Raw genomic sequence first — 24037 nt, 5'->3', positions numbered from 1 at the left:
AAATTTTTTGTGTTAACTAGTATTAACTTTATCCATTTTTAAGAAAAAATAATTAATTTTTTGAAAAAATATACCCATTAACAAATATTTTATTTTTTATCATTAAATTTTGCTTACCAAAATACTCTTTAATAAATTATTTTTTTATTGATTAAATTATATTTTTATCAAAATATTTTTTAAAAAATTAATAATTAAATTATTTTTTTTTCTAAGATACCTAACCTTCAATCATTTTTTAATTATTAAATTATGATTTTATCAAAAATTTTTGTTAACAATTATTTTTATATTTTACTATTAATTTTTTGATATTAATATTTATTATTTTAACATTAAATAAAAAATTTTACCACTGTTAATATGTATAACAATTAATATATATTGATATTGAAAAATAATCTTACTAAAATTTTTTATTTAATGTTAAAATAATATATATAGATATCAAAAAATTAATAGTAAAATATAAAAAAATTGTTAATGAAAATTTTGATAAAATTATAATTTAATAATTAAAAAATTATTGAAGGATATTTTAAAAAAATAATATAATTATTAATTTTTTAAAAAAATATAATTTAATCGATAAAAGAATAATTTATTAAAGCGTTTGCCTAATAAAAAATTAACCAAATAAAAAATTAAACTTTCAAAAAAGTTAAACGTACTTTTTGTTTTCGGACGGATCTGTTAAAAACACACTCTTAGTTTATTTAGCAGGAAGTAGTTGTTTTAGTGCTGTACTTGTTATAAGTTAATTTTGTATAACTTAAAAAGTAATGAATAAAGATAACGAATATATATTTTTTTTTTGGTGGGTGGATTGGACATCCAATCAATACTAGGTACCCCAATGGATTGGATAACCCCCAATCCTAGGTACACAATACACACCCACACACTCCTCACATACTTATCAATTTCTTCTTCTCGGTTGTAGCTGGTAGGACTCAAACCCGAGACAATTGAGATGAGGAAGGGGGCGAAATACCGCGTGAGCTATGGCTCATTGGCAAGATAACGAATATTAAATACCTGAGTATGGCACTACTAGATTAACATTTTTGGGCTCCCCCATTTTTCAGGACCATGCTGGATAGTGAAAATAATACATCTCTCCCCACCCACTAATACATAATATTTTGGGAGGTTGGGGGCTGCCCAAAAATCTACTTTCTCCAAGGCCCACACCCGACAAAAACCCACACGCCCAACCATCCCTAAATCAACAGCTCAAGCTATCTTTATAAAAATGGCTAGGCTCACTCCATTTAAGCCTACACCGAATATTTACTCTCGCAGCTCCCTCCGTTATGTAACCCAACAGCACACGTGTCTCCTCTCTAGGAAAAAAAAAATAATATCTTTACATCTTTCCCAACTTTAATCTTTACAGTAGAGCATCCCTTTTTGCTTTTTAAAGAATTATTTTTAGCCTCAAATTCATGGAATTTATCCAAAAATTTTCTAACATGATCAATTAAATCATCAATCATTTAATGGAATTCATCATTAGTTAAAATGGGATAAATTACCTCTTCGGTTTGATCTTGATCAGCCATGAATCAAGCATGAGTTTCATGTTCAAAATTTTCTTCTTCTTCTGATTCATTTTTCAAATCTTTCCAAAAAGTCATCAGAACCTTTTTCTTGTCTCTTCTCATATTGTCTTCCTTCTTAAATTTGGGACAGTCATACTTGAAGTGGTCGGCCTCCTTATAGTGATGATAGATTATCTTGCTAAGGTCTCTCTTCTGTTCTTTAGAGCAATCCTTTGTTCCTTTCCTTACTTCTCATGAGCTTCCTTAGCCTCCTAGCAAAAAATATGATTTTTTCATTTGATAAATTATCATTGGAATCATCTTTCAATAACTCAACAGTAGATTTCAAGGCCACTCCTTTCTTTTTTGTGTCTCGGTTCAAGTGGGTGATTTCATAGGTAAGTAATTTTTCTCTCAACTTATCATATAACAACTGTTTCAGGTTACCACTCTCAGCAATGACAGTTCCTTTTGTTTTCCACTCTTTTATAAGACTTTTTAGTATTTTTCTCACTAGCACTTGTTCAGTGTGAGTCATTTCCATAGCATCCAAGCTATTTATGATGACAGGTAACCTTTTGAACATTTCATCAATTGTTTCTCCTTCCTTCATGGCAAACATCTCATACTCTTTTTTCAACATATCGATTCTTGTTTCGTTCACTTGTTCTGTGCCCTCATATGTGACTTAGAGTTTATCCCAAATTTATTTTTATTGTTTTGCATCTTGATACCTTTTGGTACTACTCAAAACTAATTGAGTAGTGCATCATGTTGATTGTTTTAGTGTTCAGCTCCACCTTTTTCTTGTCTTTATCATTTCATTAAGCTTCTTCTTTGAGTGTCACAACTCCTTTTGCACTTGTTTTGGTTGAAACTTGCGGATCGTTCATGATGATTTTTCAGATATTGTAGTCAACAAATTAGATAAATATTCACATTATTTTCTTCTAGTAGTTGTAGTTCTTGCAATTAAAGAAGAGAAGTCTGTTGTTGAATTGACTTTCAGTGAGTGTATAAAACATGGCATTCGAACTCATGTTGTTGGCCATTGGATCTTTTCTCCAAGTTGTGAAGTTTGATTTCTTTGAGACCAAAGTTTTGATACCAATTGAAGGTTTGTGAGTGACTTAGAGAAAGGGAGTTTGAATCTATGACTTCCTTTTTGAACTTCTTTTTGCTTTTGCTTCTGACTGAAATAGAAATATAGTTGCTGTTTAGTCTGTCAACATGAAATTTCAGGAGACAATTTTATTTTGTCTCTTCACGATGCAATCAAGAACATAGCAAATCTTTGCTTTTGAATAGTTATGATTTCTGATAAATAAACAATATAGGAGACCCTTTTATTTTGTCTTATATCAAAGAAAAATAGTAGAAGAGTAGAGAAAAGAGAACCACATAGCTGTATATCCTGGTTCAGCTACTCTGTGTAATATGATCTACATCCACTCTCTCTTACAACAATGGAGGAATTTTCACTATCTTTTCACAAGATTACAAATACCAATTTTTTTAGGATTTAACTCAATCCTATTTAGGACAAACTCAGCTTCTATCCAAGTTTGATTTGGATAGGTTCATTCCTTAGACTTTCAACCACTAAGTGCTTACCCAATTTAGTAAGAAAATTCCTTCAGAATTATGTGTACAAAATAAAAAAACATACAAAAGAGTTTTAACATAATTTTCTGACTTTTTCTTACAACTCTCTTTGTCTTTTCTCTCAATGACTTTTATTGACTCTTCATTTAATGTCTTTTTTCATTGAAAAGAAACAAAGAAAGATGAACACTCAAGAACAAAAAATTTAATGTAAACTCATGAAAGAGAAAAAATGGTTAACTTGAAAGTTATGAAGACCCAAATTTATGTACTCACTCCTTACTCCGATCTCTAACCGTTTATCCCTTTAATAGAGGAGTAAAACTTCCAAAACTTGAAACTTGATTTGAACAGCTTTGACTTCTTCTTCCCCAAATAACATAGCAGTAGCAACAATGCAGAAGAGAGATTGACAGCAGCAGTGAATAAAGCAAACATGCATTTTTACCTATCTGTTTCTCTTTCTTCCTTTTTCAAATTTTCTTCAATGATTTGAGCCATTCATCAATATTTTGGTTCCAAGTTTGGTTTTTGACCCTTAATTTGTAACAGAGTTTTATAACTTCAATCTTTTTCAAATTTTTCGTTCGGTGCATGAAGGAGGAAAACATCTTTAACAAGCTACAAATGAAGCACAAAAAAGGAAATGATTTTCTGATTCACTTTTAGATTTGATCTTTGCTTTTGAATCCTAGTTTTTGAATTTTTTTTCTTTCTCTTTTGTTTTTTGATTTTGATAATCTATTTTTTTTTTATGATTTAAGCCCTAATAAGAATGATTTTTTTCTTGCTTACTCTTAGAAGTAATCACGTGAATAGAGAAGAGACAAAAGAGAGAATGAGTTGGATTGCTTTGGTTTTGGTTAAGAGGAGAATGAATTTGCTTCTCTTCATTTTGAATATTAATATATAACTATTTCTTGAGTCAATAGTGAGTGAATGAATTGAATACTTTGAATATGAACCACTATTTAGGCCTTATAATATTACTTTTCCTTTCGAATGGTTTATACACACTAGTCAAACAAAATTATTCACACTACTTTAGACTTTTTGACCCTTTATCGTAATGTTTAACATATTTATTTTAATTAAATTATATAGTTCTATCGAATATAAAGTAACTTAGTTAAGAGAAATGCTAAAGAATAATTTTAAAATTTAATTAATCTTAAATCTCTAAAATTTTTCTTTAGCTACATAAAAATAAAGTTGGAGTAGCTTAGTTGGTTAGAGTACGTGGTTTTTTAACTAAAAATTTAATGGCTCAAATTCTAATTTTTAAAATTTTTTTTTATTCTCAAATATTATCGTCTTTTGAAATATAGAAGAAAAATATTAAATTGAAAGAAAAAATAAAAAACAGAAATAAAGATATGACTTTTTATTAATACAAATTCCTAAATCAGATTTATTGACAAAAAGATTGTTATTATTGACTCAGTAGTCTTTCTTTCAAACATGACCTCATTTGTTATAACACAAAAGACAACGAAATCGCCATTTCACCATTATTAGCTCAATAATTTTTCTTTAAAATATGAACTCGTTTCTTGAAGAAATTTACCGTAGAGTTATGTAACATAGGTCCAAGGTACGATTACAATCTGAGTGGGTGATTAGTGTGTGGCTCCTAATTAATGTAGAGAAACATTAGATAGAAAGAGGAAGTAAAAAGTAAAAACTAGAATTAAGAGGTATAATTTCTTATTATTAACCTCAGTTTTAAAATTAGACTTATCGACAACGAAATCAGTATTATTGACTCGATAATCGTTCTTTCGAGTATGAGTTTGATGGCAACCTGAATTCGTTAGAATTATGCAACATAGGTCAACGTTGTGATCACAATTTGAGAAAAATGATCTTCTCAATTTTGTTCGATTGTTTGATAAAATGTAATTTTTTATCTTAGACTCTTTAAATAAGACAAATATATATATATATATATATATAAAATATTAAATAATAAAAAATTATATTTTATTAAATAATTAAAAAAATTAAGAAATTTACTCTCGAATTTAGATAGTTGATACTTATCATTAATAAAATTATCCACCATTTTTTATTGTTGATTCTAAAGGAATTAATGTGTAATCATTTAATATATTTTTATTTAACTTGAAAAAAAGGTATGTGATAAAACAACTTAATATATAAAAATTATTCAAGTAGGACTGACAATTCTAGTTTTATTGTATCTAATATGACCTAATTCATTCATATAAAGTTGGTAATTCGACTTACGATTGGATTAGTAATATGGTCCGACTGAGTTGAGTTAAGAATGGAGCGAATTGAGATACGGATAAAGTCGAGTGTGAATTTAGGCCTAATCTTATTCGATCTATTTAAATTTTTAGTATATATTATAATATGTAGTTAAAATAATAAAAACTATTATTTATATATTAAAATCAACTACCTTATTTTAGTATACATTTAATATCGTTGAATATATATATATATATATATATATATATATATATATATATATATATATATATATATATATATATATATTATAAAGTTGATAAAGATCAAACTCATATTTTTTCTTTTATAATTTTAACATAAAATTCATTTTTTATTATTTTATATTGTTCTTGCCTGATTATAGCCGAACTATAAGTTGTTCCTGAGTAGTAGGAGGCCGAGCTTATCTTCGAGTTGCAATGTTCCACCACCAACCAGCGGAGCCGAAAGGAAAAAAGGGGGGAAGTACCTGCAAAAAGTACTCCGACGCTCAAGTCAGCTTAGAAGAGTTATTTTTAGGAATTGCTTAGTCAAGAAAGGTCTACCTTTACCGATTCCTCTTGATTGCTTTTTATAACCGAGATACTGTAACAGTCATATTCCTTAACTTACCGTTTAAGATGTAACCGATGTAACCGATCATAAGGCCATTTATTGCCATAAACTCGGCGCAAGTAATACGTCGGTTATCAAGATGTTTGCCGAGCTATAACTCGTAACCGATGTATAACGGTCGTATCACAGCCCCCACGCTTAGCCTGGGTGTAGATAGGGCAGGTTGAGCTTTGAAATTTGATTTGACCGAGTTATAGCTCGGCGTAAGGAGCCCCCAGGTCAACTTGACGTATCGAGTGGGGTGTATTTATTGTAGTATAGCAAAAGTTACCTGAACAGTTAATGATGATACCTGTCTTTTCAATGAAGGTGCAAGTTCCAAAGTGACATTTATGCCGTTGAAAGTGGGTTTAAATGAAGGGTCGGGATTTTAACTTGGAATTGAAAACGTTTTCTTAAATGAGTGGCTAGAAAGTGACGTTGAGTTACTTTCGTGTGAGGGTTCAAAGGCTCTAGTCCTTTTGTCTTCTGAAGGGGGTTTAAAGAATGAGCAAAAGAGGTTAGAAATGCTACTCCCTTACTTCTCTTATTTCTGTTTTTCCTTCGTCTGATAGAGAGAATGAGTGATACGAAAGTGAAGTTGCTGCCTAAAGTAGAAGACGATGGATCATATGGGTGGGTCAGTGAGGATGTGAAAATAAGGGCCTCTCTGTTTTTCGATGAAGAAAGCGTTAAAGGAATAAATTTAGAAAAAATAACGAGGCCCAGTTTTCACATTGAATTGATTCCATGTAACCGTATGGATCGGGTTTATCATCGAAAAAGGGATTTTGAAAATTTCTATTTGTATAGCTGTATTCTTGAGGAGTTGTTTGTGAAATTACCCTTTACAAAGTTGGAATGTAATATATTGAAGCAGATGAACTGTGCTCCGTCTCAGGTTCATCCTAACGGATGGGCTTTTATAAAATATTTTGAAGTATTAATGGAATTCTTAGGGATTGAACCTGAGGTAGAGCTGTTCTTCTCACTTTTTCAAGCAAAAGGCGTTTGGAAAGGCCTCTGGGTAAACCTGAACAGTACACCTGGATTTTCTGTTTTTAAATTGTACAAATCTTCTTTCAAAGACTTTAAAGAAATGTTTTTCAAAGTGAGATCGGTAGAAAAGGAATTTCCGTTCTATTTGGACGAACATCTTGGCGAACAGTTTCCCCTTTATTGGTGTTGTCATCCTAATCATATATTGGGTCCCGAACTGATTTCGCCGCGGAACGAATGTATTATAAATTTTTTAATGGAAATGGTTGATCGGGGTGGGTTGATATCTGTATCAAACTTGTTGCCTTGGGAGGAAAATAGGGCTTCGGTAGTGGAATATTTGGGTAAGGATTTATTTATTATCTGTTCTGCGTTAACTCTAATTGCTAAAAGTTTTGTTTTGTTGTTTTTAGGTGGGAGATATCCTGGGGTCTCTGCATCGAGTATGAGAGCTCGTTTTAAGTTGAAAAACTTTGAAGGGTCTTCCTCTAACCTGGAGAAAGTCGAAGGGGAGGTTGAGGTGAATCAACCAATTCCGAAGAAGAAAGGAATTGTGTTCAAGAAGAGAAAGTCTGAAAACTTAGAGGAGGGGAAGAAAACGATTGAGCTCGACGAATTGGCGAATTTTATTGTTAAGCAAGAAAAGCTCCACTCTTTTGAGCAAGAGGGTGATGGTTCGTCACTGTGGGACAGGAATTTTCCTTTTAACGTTGTCGCAGACGAAGTTGTGCAGTCTGCTTCTGACGTTACTCGTATTGATGAAGTGGGAGATCTTGGTATAGATCAATTTATGCAGGTCAGTTGTGGCTGTTGTGTTATATTGTCTCTTTTTTTTTTGGAAAAATTAATTGGGTTTGTGATAATGTAGGTTTTGGGCTTTCGGTTGGCCAGCATTGGTCGGAGTCAGGAAAAGAGGCATAGGAAAATGTTACAATGTGCGTCTGAGAGCACGGAGCTAAAGGGTCAGCTTGAAATGAAAGAAACTATGCTTGGCGAGCTTGAGAAGGAGTTATCTGTTGTGAAGGAGAAATTGAAGGTCGAAAAGGAAGAGCATGAGAGTGTTACTGAGGCATTAGAGAAGAAGAAGGGTGAATTGAGTACGATGAGTGAAAAAATTGTGGAGGTGACAATGAAGTTGAAGGAGATGGAATCGAGTCGAGATGCTGATATCCTTGATGCCTTCGCAGAAGGTTTTGAACGTGCGGTATTCCAGGCTAAGTTTTTGTTTCCTGGAAGCGATTTTACTGCCTTGGATCCGAGTAAAGTAGTTCGGAATGGTGAATTAGTTGATGATGAAGATGGAGCTGAAGAGGGTGATGATAATTTAGCTGACTAAGATATTAGGCTGTATTTTGGACTATCTTTCTCCTTGTCCCTTTAAAATGGAATGTCGTTATTCCTGTAAAAACTGTTTCTTTTGAATAGTTTATGTATAGTCGTTTTAATGACTATGGTTTTGATGCTGTTTGCTTTGTGATTGATATGTCTGTTAAATTAGGATATGGTTAATCCTAATTTTTATGTGTCCCCATCCTAGGGTCTGATTAATTTGATGTGCTGATTTGAGGTTTTATCAGCGGCTGTTTGCGCATGAGTTATCAATGCGACTTTAGGTTCGGCTGATGATATATATATATATTGTAAGATCGTGGTGAGAGACAATGGATATAAAGTATGTGCCGTGAAACTATGTATAGATATGTATAAGAAAACAAATTTTATTTAGTGCAGTACCTTTACAATTGAGATAGGTAAGCTAGCCTCGTTAAAACCTTCTTGAGCAAAACCATATATGGGAAAAATCTCAAGGTAGGAAAAAGAGTACTAGCGTGCTGCACTTTGTTAGCTGTAGTATTTCTTCAAGGAACTAACATTCCAAGTGCTAGGTAGTTTTGTTCCATCTAATTCTTCTAGATGATATGCACCTTTGCCGATCACTTGATGTATTCTGTACAGTCCGTCCCATGTTGCAGCGAGCTTGCCATGGGAAGGTGGTTTACGTGCCGCTTCAGTTTTCCTCAACACCAAATCGCCTTGATGAAATGATCTTGGTCTGACGTTCCTGTGATGGCGCTGAGCTATTCGTTGCTGTAATGCTTTTTGTCGAATTGCTGCTATGGCTCTCACCTCTTCAACCAAGTCAAGCTCGGTTCGGCGGGCATCATCATGAGCTTCATGTTGCGTTCTTAGTGAGTTTTGTGATATCTCGATTGGAATCATCGCATCCGAACCATACACCAAACGGAATGGTGTTTCCTTAGTTGTTGAATGTACCGAGGTATTGTATCCCCATAAGATCTCTGGAATAAGCTCGGCCCATAAGCCCTTAGCATCGTCAAGTTTTTTTCGTAGAGCTTGGAGGAGGACTTTGTTGGCAGCTTCTGCCAAACCATTGGATTGAGGATGTTCAACTGAAGAAAAATGTTGTTTGACTTTCAAATTCTGCAAAAAAGTCTGAAAATTATGGTCTATGAACTGGCGACCGTTGTCAGTTACAATATGTTGAGGTATACCAAATCTACAGATTATATGCTGCCAGACAAATGATATCATTTGTGCCGAAGTAATTCTGGCTAGAGGTTGAGCTTCAATCCACTTGGAAAAGTAATCGATTGCCACAACTAAATATTTTACCTGTCTGGGTGCAGTGGGAAAAGGTCCGAGGATATCCATTCCCCATTTGTTAAATGGCCAGCTTACCGTTGACTGATGCAATTCTTCGGCTGGGATATTTAGTGTAGGGGCGTGCTTCTAACAGTGATCACAATTTCGGACTTTCTTCTGACTGTCTTCCCATATGGTCGGCCAGAAAAAACCGGCACGGAGAATCTTGCGTGCTAGGCTCCTTGCTCCTGAATGTGTTCCACAGATGCCCTTGTGAACCTCGGCCAAGGCTATTTCGGCTTCTGACCTGTCTAAGCATTTCAATAATGGTCGAGAGTAACCTCGCCGATACAATTCGCGATTCAACAATGTAAAGAAAGATGCTTGTCGCTTAAATTTTTTAGTGTCTTTCACTTCCAGCGGAAGTTCCCCATTTTCGAGATATTGGATATATGGTTTTTTCCAGGTATCCTCGGATTGAGGGTTGCCGATCATATTTATGCTCGGCACCTGCAAAACTGACTGAGCCCTGCGATAAGGGCTTCATATTCGGCCTGATTGTTGCTAGCTTTAAAGGAAAACCGAAGAGAATGTTCAATAATAACTCCTTTGGGGTTCTGCAAGAGTATCCCTGCACCGGATCCCTGGGGGTTTGATGCTCCATCGACAAATAACACCCAATTTTCGGTATCTTCATTTGGGCTTGATCCTGTAAATTCAGCAACAAAATCGGCTAAATACTGTGACTTCACCGATGATCGAGGTTGATACTGAATATCGAACTCTGAGAGTTCAATTGACCACTTAATCAGTCTCCCTGCAAGCTCGGGCCTGGCGAGTATTTGTCGCAGTGGCTGAGAGGTTCTGACTTTGATCGTGTGACTCTGAAAATAAGGACGAAGTCTCCTTGCTGAAAAGACGAGAGCATAAGCCAACTTCTCTAACTTTGGGTAGCGAAGCTCGGCATTCTGAAGTGATTTGCTTACAAAGTAAACTGGCTGTTGTACTTTATCGTTTTCTGCAACAAGAACAGCGCTAACTGCTATGTCAGTGATAGATAAATATAAATATAGTGTCTCGCCAACCTTAGGTTTATGCAAGACCGGTGGTTTAGAGAGGAATTGCTTTAGTTCTTGAAATGCGAATTCGCAGTCTTCGTTCCAGTGGAAGGTAGTGTTTTTTCGTAAACATTGGAAAAAACTTGCCGATTTAGCCGCCAGACATGGCAGGAATCTGGAGAGTGCTGCTAGTCGCCCTGTCAGTCGCTGCACCTCCTTGATATTAGTGGGGCTGTGCATGTCGAGGATCGCCTGACATTTTTCCGGATTTGCTTCAATTCCTCGACTAGTGAGAATAAAACCGAGGAATTTTCCACCCCGGACGCCAAAGGCACACTTTTCTGGATTAAGCCTCATGTTGTAAGCTCGGATTTGTCCGAATATCTCAGCGAGATCTTTTATATGGGATTCGCCGATCTTAGTTTTTGCCACCATGTCATCAACATATACCTCGATGTTTCTCCCTATCTGTTGGTCGAAGACCTTATTCATTAGCCGTTGGTATGTTGCCCCTGCATTCTTTAAGCCAAAAGGCATAACGTTATAGCAATAATTACCATATTCAGTGATGAAAGCTGTTTTTTCTTGATCTGATGGATGCATAAGGATCTGGTTATAACCAGAATATGCATCCATGAAACTTAATGTACCATAACCACAAGAATTATCTACTAAAGTATCAATTGAAGGTAAAGGATATGCGTCCTTTGGGCATGCTTTGTTTAAATTAGTGAAATCAACGCACATGCGCCATTTACCGTTATGCTTCTTTACCATTACGATGTTGGCTAGCCAAGTGGTGAACCTGATTTCTCGTATGAAGTTTGCATCGATGAGCTTTTTAGCCTCGGCCATGGATGCCAGTCTCTTTTCTGTGCCGAGGTTTCTTTTCTTCTGAGCTATTGGCCGGGCTGCCGGATTAATGGCGAGCTTATGCGTAATGATAGACGGATCTATTCCTGGCATGTCTCCTGACGTCCAGGCAAATAAGTCGGCGTTTTGTCTCAAGAAATTAATGAGCTTGTCTTTTTCTTCATCTTCCATAGATGTGCCAATAAAAGTGAATTTGGTGGGATCATCGGTCAAGGTAAGCTTTGTTAGTTCTTCATTGGGTAAAGGGTGATCTTGAAGGTCGGCTCGGAGATCCAACTCGGTTAGCATTGGCTGCTCAGCTCCAATAGAGTTGATGCGTTTGTCGCTGTTCTGCCTAATAGGCTTTAGGCTCGTGTTATAACAGTACCGAGCTTCCTGCAAGTCGCCATGAACTGTGGCCACCGTATCGTCCTGTGTAGGAAACTTGACACAAAGATGAACAGTAGATACAATTGCAGCAAATCTGTTTAAAAAAGGTCGGCCTAAAATGAGATTGTAAGGGCTGAAGCTGTCCACCACAAGGTACTGAATATCCTGTGTTCTACATAATGGTTGTTCGCCTAGTGTAGTTTGTAACCACACTGAACCCATCACCGGGACTCGCTCTCCTGAAAAGCCGATCAGGTCGCCTACATATGGTTGCAAAATGTTAGTACTTAATTTCATTTTTTCAAATGTGGTAAAGAATAAAACGTCGGCGCTGCTGCCTGGATCCAGCAGCACTTTCCGAACTATTAAATCGCCGAGCTGAATGGAGATGACGACAGGGTCGTCTAAGTTTGCATCACGAGCACAAAAATCGGTTGGGTAGAACGTCATTTCGGGAACCTTCTGCGTCGGCTGAGTATTGTTGGTTGTATTGCCAAGTGCGAGCATTGCTCTATATGTGCGCTTTCTAGCGGAGCTTGTATGCCCTCTTCCTGCGTAGCCTCCTGAAATGCAGTTAATTACACCTCTAGGTTGGGCGGGAACCTTCCCCTTGTCTTTTGATGAAGCTCCTGCGGAGGATGGCTCTGCTGTAGAAGTGGATCTATTCTGCATATGGCCTGCAATGAATTTATCAAGATGCCCCTGTCGCGCCAAATGCTCGAGAAGATCTTTTGCGATCACACATTCATCGGTTGTGTGACCGAACTTTTGGTGAAATGTGCAATACTTGGACTTGTCAACGTTTTTTGGCTCTGGGTAACTCCCGGCTTTCCGAGGAGGTTTTATCAACTTGGAATTTAGTATTTCCTTGATGATATCATCCCTCTTTGCATTGAACTGGGTGTATGATTCATAGCGTAGTGTCGGTTTGAAGGTCTTTCTATTTTCTCGAGGTTTGTCGTCCTCCTTGGTGGATGCCGACCTTTCAGACTTTCGAGCTTGTCGAAGCTCCTCAATATCTATCTGACCCTTGGCCTTCTCACGAAATTTGGCCAGAGTCTTTGGTTTGGCCACCGCGATGGCCTCCTGGAATTTTCCCGGACGGAGGCCGCTTTTGATGGCATGTAGATGGACTTCAGGGTGGAGATCAGGGATCCTCATTGCTATCTTTGTAAAGCGGGTGATATAGTCCTTTAAGCTTTCTTGAGGGCCTTGTTTGACAGTTGTCAAGTAGTCGGAGTCATGTAGGTATATCGCAGATGCTGCGAAGTGATCCTCAAATTGTTTTGCCAGCTCCTGAAATCGGGAAATAGAATCTGCAGGCAAAGAGCAAAACCAGTCAAGTGCAGGACCATCTAAAAAAGAAGGAAAACAACGACATAAAATTGGGTCAGATGCACCGTTGACGATCATAATTGATCGGAACTTCTTTATGTGTTGCTTTGGATCTCCCAATCCGTCATAAGGGGTTAGCGTTGTTGGTAAAGTGAATTGTCTAGGTAGTTGGAAATTCATGATATCTGCTGTGAACGGTCCTGTGGAATTATCAAGCTCGTCTTCTTCGGTCTCGGCTCTTTTTTCGTTGTCCCGAGGACCTCCGCCTTCGCCGTCCTGAGGCGTTTCCGAGACGTGCGTGCGACGTTCATCATCGTTGTTCCGTTCATTATGATCGTTGCCGTGTTCTAGGCGAGCATTGATTAGTTGCTCCATTTGCTGTTGCATGCGTTGATTCTCGTTTCTTATGCGCTCATTTGCTTCGGCCATTTGCTGGTTTGCCTGTTGAAGCTCGGTTACCATACGGAGGAGCTCGGATGGCGTGGGGGGAGGTGCATCGGCCATTACTAATCGTCGGGGCGTTTAGGACCTGAGAAAGAGGGATTTCAAGTCTCGGACCCCACGATGGGCGCCAAATGTTCTTGCCTGATTATAGCCGAACTATAAGTTGTTCCCGAGTAGTAGGAGGCCGAGCTTATCTTCGAGTTGCAATGTTCCACCACCAACCAGCGGAGCCGAAAGGAAAAAAGGGGGAAGTACCTGCAAAAAGTACTCCGACGCTCAAGTCAGCTTAGAAGAATTATTTTTAGGAATTGCTTAGTCAAGAAAGGTCTACCTTTACCGATTCCTCTTGATTGCTTTTTATAACCGAGATACTGTAACAGTCATATTCCTTAACTTACCGTTTAAGATGTAACCGATGTAACCGATCATAAGGCCATTTATTGCCATAAACTCAGCGCAAGTAATACGTCGGTTATCAAGATGTTTGCCGAGCTATGACTCGTAACCGATGTATAACGGTCGTATCATATATATTTTCATGTCCGTCGGAAATATGATTACAATAATATATGTTTATTATTTGTTTAAAAAATATATTATTACAAAATAATGCACAATATATATTTAGTATTTTTGCCAAAAAAAAGTATAAGTATTAAATATAAGGCATATATTTTTTTACAATTTTATATTTCAAAATTTTTAGTTTCTATTCTCATCAATTTCCTAACCAATATCAATAGAAGTAAAATTGTGTAAACTATTAGTTTTTATCATAAAATATTTAAATGCTGATAACTATAGTAATAAAATATAGAGTAAAATATCGTTTTTATCCCTAACATTTGGGGTAAGTTCTAAAGTTGTCTCTAACGTTTCAATCGTTCTATTTAAGTCCATAACGTTTCAAAACTGACTCAATGTTGTCTTGTCATTAGGGATCCTTAACAGAATTAACGGCGGGACAAAATTGAGACGATTTTAAAACGTTAGGAACTTAAATATGATGAAAACGTTGAGACAAAAATGATACATAGAAATAAATTTTAATTTTGTCATTCAATAATATCAATTTTTTACTATACATAGTATTCAATTATTTTTTAATCACATCTAAGTAAATTAGACGTAATCATATTACTTTCATTTTAAATAAATTAAATTTTTTATAATTTTATTTTTAAAGATTTTTAGTTATCATGAAATGTTTGTAGAATGACTAGTATATAAACTTGTAGAAAAGAAAAAAATAATATATATACAATAAAATATAAATTATGCCTTTTGTCTCTAATATATCAAAATTCTTTAAAATTATAAAAAAAATAAATTTATTTAAAATGAAAGTAATGTGATTAACTGATTAAGTGTAATTTATTTAGATGTAATTAAAAAATAATTGAATACTATGTATAGTAAAAAATTAATATCATTGAAAGATAAAATTAAATTAAAATTTATTTTTATGTATCGTTTTTGTCCATAACGTTTCAAAATCGTCTCAATTTTGTCCCGCCGTCAATTCTGTTAACAGATATCTAACGACAAGACAACATTGAGTAAATTTTGAAACGTTAGGAATTTAAATAGAACGATTGAAATGTTAGGAACAATTTTGAGACTTACCTTAAACGTCGGGACAAAAACGATACTTTACTCTAAAATATATAAATTAACAAGAAACAAATTAAAAGTTATGCTTTTTTATATCTTTCAAATTAAAATCGTGAGTAATCAAATTATCAAATATTTCATAATCTGAAATAATAGTTAGTTAATTAGTTAATTTCAGGGACACAATGGTCATTAACCACAGATGTTCAAATGCTAAGCGTGTGAACCCGAAAATGGCACACGTGCGCAGGCCATAAACCCTAATCCTTTGTGGGCTTTCTCCTTCGATCACTCTGCATCGACATGGCTTCCCGCAGGCTCTTCTCCTCTCTGCTCCGATCAACCCTCCTTCGTTCTCCGCAGGAATTTCATCCTCCCACCACTTCTCGCCCATTCTCTTCTTCTCCTTTTTCTCCCATCGCTGTAACTACCTCTTCATTTTACTCATTTTCCTTTCGCTTTTCGTGCTTGAATTTTATTATCATGCTTTTTAATTTACCTTTTTGTATGTAACATTAGACTTATAATGGTTTCGGTGATGAACTTGTAGGTTGAGCTAAGATTCGAAATGTGATTTCAGCTTTTATATGTTCGAATCGTTATAGATTTAGAATTATATGATATAACATAAAGTTAACACTATAAATACCATTCGATTTATTATAATCCTGAAATGTGATTAAACTCGGTTATGCTAATATGCTCTGTTAAATCCTGCTTTTTTTACTCATGGCTGATTGAATAACAAAACAGTTCTTTGAACTTGGAATTAGCTTCTTTGGTGTTTTAGTCAGCTTATAATCTTAACGAGCGAGTTTTGTTTCCTCTTTTTTTTTTTAAATGTTCCCCCTACCTGAAGTGTTATGATGTTTCATGCTTCTGTTATTCCGTCTTTCGCATTGGAAGTGTGTTCTTGGATTTTAGGTGTTGTCCTTATGGGATACGAGCTCATATGGCTGAATGCTCATGTGTTTTCCTGCGCAGATTAGGGGATTATCTCGGTCTGAGGCATTAACAAGTTTCGAGTCCAATAATGGTTTTGTGTCTGAACTCCGGAATTCTGGACTGGCTTCGTTTCAGCAGACTGCTATGTTTGGACCTTCTTTTTCCAGCAGGTTTATGTCAACAGCGACAGATTCTATTGGTTTTTCTGAAGATATTCCCAATCCTGTGCCAGATGTGCCTCCTCGCATCAAATTTAAGAGATTAGATAAAACTGGCAGGCACATTATGCAGGCATGTGACTACTTTGTATTATTTTAAGCAAGAAGAATTTAATTTCTATTTTTCTCATTGTGAAATTTGTTGGTTTTATGTTACATAGATTTTAAACAAGGAGGCAGTAGAGGAGGTGAGAGCGCAGAGAGAGATCCCTGACATAAAGCCTGGTTATATTGTGGAGCTCAAAGTGGTATGATAGGTTTGTTTGAAGAATTATCTATATTTGTGCAGTGCTTGTATTTTGTTCATTGTATTAACATGATTTGTATGCACTTCTACATTTGATATAACAGGAAGTACCTGAGAACAAGAGGCGTGTTTCTATCATTAAAGGCATTGTTATTGCAAGGCGTAATGCTGGTCTTAACACTACATTTAGAATTAGAAGGCTGGTGGCTGGTGTTGGGATCGAATCTCTATTCCCGCTGTAAGTATGAATTTCCCAATTTATAAATTGATCTCATTGCAGACAAGCTCTTTTGACTTGGTAAATTGCTTTGTGCTTCGTCATAAAAAATGAAAGATAACAAAAACATGGCTCCACTAAGAACTGACCATAGGTTGATGAACCATCAGTGTTATTTGATATTCTAGTTATATCACTTTATGAAAAGGGTTTGTGATTGTCATATAAACTTTGGCTGTTCCTTGTGTGCTCTTGCGTAGATCCTGGAATTGCATGTAACCAAAGCAGTTATAGAGTGCTATAGTAACACTAAAGAACCATGGTGTTGAGTGGACAGTGACAGTTCAGAGCATGATGTAAATTGTATTCTACTGTTAGTGATATTTAGTAATCCTCCTTTTCAGCCTGTCATAGTGTCATATGCTATATGGATTACTTTTATTTTGGGTTTTGAGGAGGCCATAGGTGGAGGAGGACTGTTGTTTGCTATCTTCTACTTCTTTATTGGTTGTGCTTGTTTTAATGGCAAATAGTCATATTAATAGTCAGTGCCTAATACATATCCAATATGTGTAGGTATTCACCAAATATAAAGGAGATAAAAGTGCTAGACAAGAAGAGAGTCAGGAGGGCCAAACTCTACTACCTGAGGGAGAAAATGAATGCACTTAAAAACCAATAGCAATCTTCATTCTGATTGAAATTCTTTACAATTCATAATTTTGTTATACTTACCATGTGCATTAATATGCTTGCGGCTGTTTTCTCATGAATTAGATGTTTGTTTTAATGTAGCTTTGTTCCACCCAACTTTATGTAGTTGTGATTTCAGTCTGCAGGGGATGCGATGTTTTGAAAAGGCAATATTTAGGAAATTGTAATAAGATGCTTTTATATTTAAATTTTCTCAAGGGCATGTTTGATCTTTACCCTTGCTGTATTGAATCAGTAAAAATAGGATGCCATTTTTACTAGTTTGCAACTATGATAGAAATGACACAGCAATGTCTTATATGTTTTATCAGCATCTGATAGGTAAATTGCGAATTTCAACTCGAAAATATATTCCTTGTTGAAATAACTACACGCTGTAATTCCTCTTATGTATAAGAGAGTTATCTGCACAACCAAGTTAACTCTAACTGCACATACGAGTTTACAAATAGAAGTTTCCACAGTTTTTATTTTTTATTTATCATCGTTACTTGGTTTGCATTCTACGGTATCAAAGCACTATGCTTGATAGTTGATAGCCTTTGAAATTTCTTGTTGGCGGAATCATTAGCGATTGGAACATGATCCTTCGGCGGCGGTCATGCTCTCCTACTAACAAAGCATGGTGACTTTTCAGAGTAAAACTAATAAACTATAGCTTACATTCTTTTATTAATACTGAGCCTTTGGAAAAGAAAGTGTGCATTTGAATTCAACACTAAATAGTAAATATTAAATACCGTGTCCTTCTTTCCCTTTTCTTTTGGTTTTGGTTTATTCAAATCACTGGTTGGAAAACTTTAACGTTACGTGTATGCTTGATTGATTATGTTTTTTTTAGCAATTTATTTTCATTATAAAATATTAAAATGAGCTTATCAACCTTTTTAATTCAGAACAAGACACCAGTGGATAATGTTATGTTAAATTGTTACTTTCATGAGTCATAACAACATTGAATTTGCCACAAGCATGTGTTTTACTTTTCGGCTTTGGGATGTCACGTGTCAGAGCCAAATATGAAAGTTCAAAGTTAGAGTCAGTTGGTTTGATTGCGATTGCATCTGTGACCAAGCAAATGATGTCCCGAGAAAGAGACAAATTCCTCAATAGCGCTTCCAGATTTAATGGACCTTGCAGCTTGGAGCAATCGTTTTATGGTATCACCGTTTATATTATTAACTATGATTTTTCAATCAAATTTAGACTACCCAGTACCTGCCCTTTAAGCAAAACCATGAGAAGCCTTGTGTCCCTTTTTGTGACTTCTCTTTTCGCTTCATTCTTATCAAGCTTCTCAGCTCTAGACATTCTTACTACACATAAACTCATCAAAGATGGTGACAAGTTAGTTTCCGCAAGAGGGACCTTTGAACTGGGATTCTTCAGCCCTGGTAACTCCAGAAACCGGTATTTGGGAATATGGTACGTGGCTTCACCTAGAACTCCTATATGGGTTGCAAATAGAGAAGCTCCTATTAGAGATGGTTCAGGAATTCTCAGGATCACTAAGGGGGGTATCCTTAACCTTATTAATATCACAGGTAATATTGTTTGGTCATCAAATGCATATGCAACTGCAGAAGATGCATTTGCACAGCTTCTGGAATCAGGGAATCTTGTGGTGAGAGCCTCTAATGGTAGAACCACAGAATCCTATTTGTGGCAGAGTTTTGATTATCCTTGTGACACATATATGCCTGGAATGAAGATTGGGAAGAACCTAGTTACTGGTTTGGAGACATTCTTAACATCTTGGAAGAGTAAAGATGACCCTGCCCCTGGTAAGTACTCAATTCATCTTGATACTCATGGTTGGCCACAGGTGGTTATAAGAAAAGGAACCACTATAGTGTCACGATTTGGATCGTGGAATGGTCTTGAGTTGACAGGAAATCCAGCAAGGTCAGAAGCATCACTGGTCTTTCAATTCACATATAGTGAAAGTGAAGTTTATGTGGGTTACCAACTCAGGAAGAGTTCTGGGTTGTCTATGTTGTCAAGAGATGTACTGCATCCATCAGGCAACATGCAGCGATTCGTATGGATCAATCGGATCCAGAATTGGGCACTCTCCTCAACATCTCTGTCAAATCAGTGCCAACATTATGCATGGTGTGGTGCTAATGCCGTCTGCAATAACAATAACTTCCCTATTTGTGGATGCTTGACCGGGTTCAGTCCTAAGTCTCCAAAAGATTGGAATAATGGGAACTGGTTTACTGGATGTGAACGCAGGACGAACTTGAATTGCCATGATGATGGCTTCTTGAGGTACACAGGAGTTAAATTGCCTAATACCTCCTCATCATTTTTCAGTGAAACCTTGAATCTTAAAGAATGTGGTCAATTGTGCTTAAGTAAATGTTCGTGTACTGCATATGCAAACTTATATGTTGATGGAAGTGGTTGCTTGCTTTGGTTTGTCGAACTGGTGGATATAATCCAATATAGCGAGCGTGGTCAAGACCTTTATGTAAGGCTAGCTGCTTCAGACATTGGTAATTTTTATTTTACTGTTTATTTAGTTTCTGTTGGTTGTCATTTAATTAGATATCTTTGGTAGTTCTAAAGTTCAAAACAATTCAAACATTACCCAGCTTCATTTTCTGCCTTATGTATTATGTGTTGAAGGAATGATGAAAAAGAAATTCTATGTTTATCAGCATATGCATCCAAGATTCCAACAAATAAAAAAATCAATTATCTGGTCATAAAGTTATCTTAGAGTTTTTATTTGTATTGAAGTAATATTGAAATGTATAGATAATTATAATGTCATCAAAGTTCTTTAAAATCCCTTCTGATTATGTTCTAAATTTCACAGATAGTGTAAAGAAAATGGAGCGATCCAACAAAGACAAAAGACTAGTGGGTATCATAATTATATGTGGTGTTTTGGTCATGATTATCTTCCTCTTTCTGGGACACTTAACCTATAAACAAAGTGACAGCAGAAGAAAGAGAGGTAAATTAGAATAAGTTGATAACTGATTACGTTTATAGTATCAGTCTGAGGCCATTTTGTTCCTTTCTTTACTTCTGTCCTCTGAATTTGGAGTGGCAGAGAAAGTTCACAACCAGGATTACAGATGTGGACAAAGAAAGGAAGAGGTGGACTGGCCAACATTTGATTTTCAAACTATAGTTAATGCAACAGCCAACTTTTCTAGTGATAACAAGGTGGGAGAAGGTGGATTTGGCCCTGTTTACAAGGTAATATAATAATGTTAAGATGATCAACTATCCCATTTCACAAAGTACAAATTCAATATGGATGTTATTGTTTTCACTTTTCAGGGCACATTAATTGATGGACAAGAAATAGCTGTGAAGAGGCTCTCCATAAATTCTGGCCAAGGACTAAATGAATTGAGAAATGAAGTCAATACAATTGCTAAGCTTCAGCACCGTAATCTTGTTAAGCTTTTTGGTTGTTGTCTTGAGGAGGAAGAGAAAATGTTAGTATATGAATATGTGCCTAACAAAAGCTTGGACTCCTTTATATTTGGTATGAGCCATCTTTTATTTATAGTTTCCATTTGAGTTTATAGCCTGTTATGGTGTGCACTGACTTTGAAAGTGAATTGAACCATTTAGACCAAACAAGGAGAAAATTACTAGATTGGCCAACACGCATGCATATTATTGTTGGCATTGCTCGTGGGCTTCTTTATCTTCATCAAGACTCTAGAATGAGGATTATTCACAGGGACCTCAAAGCTAGCAATATTCTTCTAGATGCCAATATGAATCCAAAAATCTCTGACTTTGGGCTTGCGAAGGCCTTTGGGGGAGATCAAACTGAGGCGAAAACTAATCGGATAGTTGGGACATAGTAAGAGTGCTGTTTGCAGATATCTTACATCCTTGTTGGTGCTTTCTGATGTTTGAGAGGTTATTGATTTTCTATATTAAAATAATGTTTTGCAGTGGTTATATGCCTCCTGAGTATGCAGTTCATGGGAAATTTTCTGTGAAGTCAGATGTCTTTAGCTTTGGAGTTTTGGCACTGGAGATACTAAGCGGCAAGAAGAATAGAGATTTCAGCGACCCGAATCATAGCCTTAATCTTCTTGGACATGTAAGTAATGATACTGTGATACCATATGGATTGACATGTTTTTATTACAACAAAGTTTCTTCAACATGAGGTCCATGACACACTAATGAACATGTACTTAGATATTCGTTCTGATTTTTGTATTTCTTCAGAGCTGGAGATTGTGGGTTGAGCAGAGACACTTAGAACTGATTGATGATTCATTAAGCAACGCTTCTGATGAAACTGAAATACTTAGATGCATACATATTGCTCTATTATGTGTGCAACAAAGTCCGGAAGACAGGCCAGACATGCTTTCTGTGGTTGTAATGTTAACTAGTGATAGCAATCTCCCTAAGCCAAAACAGCCTGCATTTTATGTGGAAAGGAATTGTTACAATAAAGGCTTTCTAGCAAGTAATCAGAACACATGTTCTGAAAATGAAGTTACAATCTCAGTGGTAGAGGCAAGGTAGCATGTTGAAAATTGGAGGTAGCTGTTTGATTAGATAGGTATCAGATCAAAATGAAAATCTCTATCAACAACAACTAAAAGTTGTCTATATACCGAACTAAGTTTTAGTTAGTAACTTGTAAAAGTAGTTTGTAACACATGAAGATGTTTGCAACTTTTATAAAGCAGAAGGGATTTGGATCCTCTAAATTTTGAATTTCATTTTAGAGAGTAAAATGTGATCGCTCACTATTTATTTCATAGATAGAACTAAGAGAAAATATGAGAAAGAAACCATTCAAGAGTGAGAGATTACACTTTACCTTCTTAAGTGAAAATTCAAAATTTAGAAGATCCAAATTCAAGCAGAAGTACAACAAAAGTTAAAATGTGAAAGAGAATGTGTGAAAGTCACACTTTGATTGTTCTGAATAGAGTTGTTGGAGAACTTTGAATAGTCCAAAATAACAAAAAAAAAAAAGGAAGGTAAAATATGATAGAATAATTGAAAAATGGTGCTGAGTAAAAGAATTTGGATCTTATTCTTGATGATTTATTCACCTTATTTCTTTGTTCTGTTATGTTCAACTAGATTTAGACCGTTGCACAGAATTTAGATGGATGGATATATAAATTAGAAAAAAATAATATCAAACCTATTTTTGATAATGTTATCCGTTACATAGTTTTTTTTTTTTTTGCATTGTATTTTACATGAATTTGCAGAATAATACTTTTAGATACAATGCAAATGAGTGTATAATGTTTTAATAACTGAACATAACATTCAACTTTTTAATTTTATTTTTCATGAATTATGACACCATATATTTTTAACATTATCATTATAATTAAATAATATTTAAAAATATAAAAAAATCGTAAAAATATACATTTTAGTATTTTAGAAAATTCATCTTCTAATATATGATGAATCAATTATTTAGTAAACTAAAAAAAACTTTAATTATAAAAATAATTGTGCAAAATATTGGCAAGAACGAAGGAAAGATAGAATAAGAGATATAAAATTATGTGAAAAAAAAAGTGTGAAGTGGATTAGATACTGATTTATATAATAATAAATATGAGTAGAAGTGAGTATGAGAGAATGAGTCCTGTGACCATGTTGTAAAAAGAGTGAATGAGAGAGAATATATTGTATGTAGTTAATGATGATATTGAGTGAGAGTTAATGATTGTAATTAGTGAGTAAAACTAAAATGAATGTAATTATAACTTTTTTCGTTGATATTATAACGGTTTTTAGAAACATTATAGATAGAAAAACTGAAAAAGATAGACATTTTTATAATAATGCTTATATGACAAAATTATAAAAGTGATTGTTATAATATCTAAAAATGTTTGTCTAGCTTACAAAAAAAAAAGTAAAAATTAATATTTAATTTAAAAAATATAAAAACAAATAATTATTAAATATTCAAATTTTTTTATAAAAGATAAATTAAATAAAAATTAAATATCAAATTATAGACAACATAAAAGTTACCAATTATAAAATAGTAGAATATGAACTTTTCATTGTATGATAATATTGGTATTAACTTTTTTTTATAAAAAAAATTAGTCTTAACTTTTATATAATATAAAAAGAAAAAAGATTGGATGTGCATATAATTTGTCCTTACATTCCTTTTGTATCCAAGATAGCTGCTTGGATTTTTATTTTCTGCGGCTGCAAACTGAAAATTCAATGGCATCATCAATCCTTGATATATTTGATGTTAACCTTGAATAAATCAGAAGGCCTGTAATTAAGGGGTTGATTTTTTTAGATATGATTTGGGGGTGTGAGTTATACTGGGATATGATGATTACGGGTGATTTATACTGTTATGACGGCGTTGCTTTTTTGGAATTTTGGGGGAAGAAATC

At 34.9% G+C, this 24037-nt stretch overlaps 3 protein-coding genes across 4 annotated transcripts; 2 read left to right on the top strand and 1 right to left on the bottom strand.

Annotated features, from left to right (window-relative positions):
• Positions 1–10102: 10102 nt before the first annotated feature.
• On the bottom strand, positions 10103–13744 carry LOC140174728 (uncharacterized). The gene is made up of 2 exons (XM_072200232.1): positions 11409–13744; positions 10103–11303 (listed from the first exon to the last, which is right to left on the bottom strand). Exons 1-2 carry the CDS (start codon positions 13742–13744, stop codon positions 10103–10105), a joined length of 3537 nt encoding a protein of 1178 aa, XP_072056333.1.
• A 1748-nt stretch (positions 13745–15492) lies between these two features.
• On the top strand, positions 15493–17899 carry LOC112707329 (large ribosomal subunit protein bL19cz). Its single transcript, XM_025759015.2, has 5 exons — positions 15493–15721; positions 16283–16534; positions 16623–16709; positions 16813–16946; positions 17502–17899. The coding sequence occupies exons 1-5, from the start codon at positions 15602–15604 to the stop codon at positions 17605–17607; spliced, it is 699 nt and encodes a 232-aa protein (XP_025614800.1). The 5' UTR covers positions 15493–15601; the 3' UTR covers positions 17608–17899.
• A 703-nt stretch (positions 17900–18602) lies between these two features.
• Positions 18603–22680, top strand: LOC112707324 (G-type lectin S-receptor-like serine/threonine-protein kinase At4g27290). Of its 2 annotated transcripts, none has more exons than XM_025759006.3 (7): positions 18603–20140; positions 20467–20607; positions 20701–20855; positions 20940–21150; positions 21240–21477; positions 21573–21723; positions 21855–22680. In XM_025759006.3, exons 1-7 carry the CDS (start codon positions 18637–18639, stop codon positions 22158–22160), a joined length of 2706 nt encoding a protein of 901 aa, XP_025614791.1. In that variant the 5' UTR covers positions 18603–18636; the 3' UTR covers positions 22161–22680. The 2 variants fall into 2 exon arrangements, with proteins under 2 accessions (XP_025614791.1, XP_029144353.1); XM_029288520.2 differs by having other exon boundaries at positions 18606–20140; positions 20707–20855.
• The last annotated feature ends 1357 nt before the right edge of the window (positions 22681–24037 follow it).

Source organism: Arachis hypogaea, chromosome 8, assembly GCF_003086295.3.
Source record: "Arachis hypogaea cultivar Tifrunner chromosome 8, arahy.Tifrunner.gnm2.J5K5, whole genome shotgun sequence".
Taxonomy (NCBI): domain Eukaryota; kingdom Viridiplantae; phylum Streptophyta; class Magnoliopsida; order Fabales; family Fabaceae; genus Arachis; species Arachis hypogaea.
The sequence above is the reverse complement of the archived record's forward strand: the minus strand, read 5'-3'. Positions and strand labels throughout refer to the sequence as shown.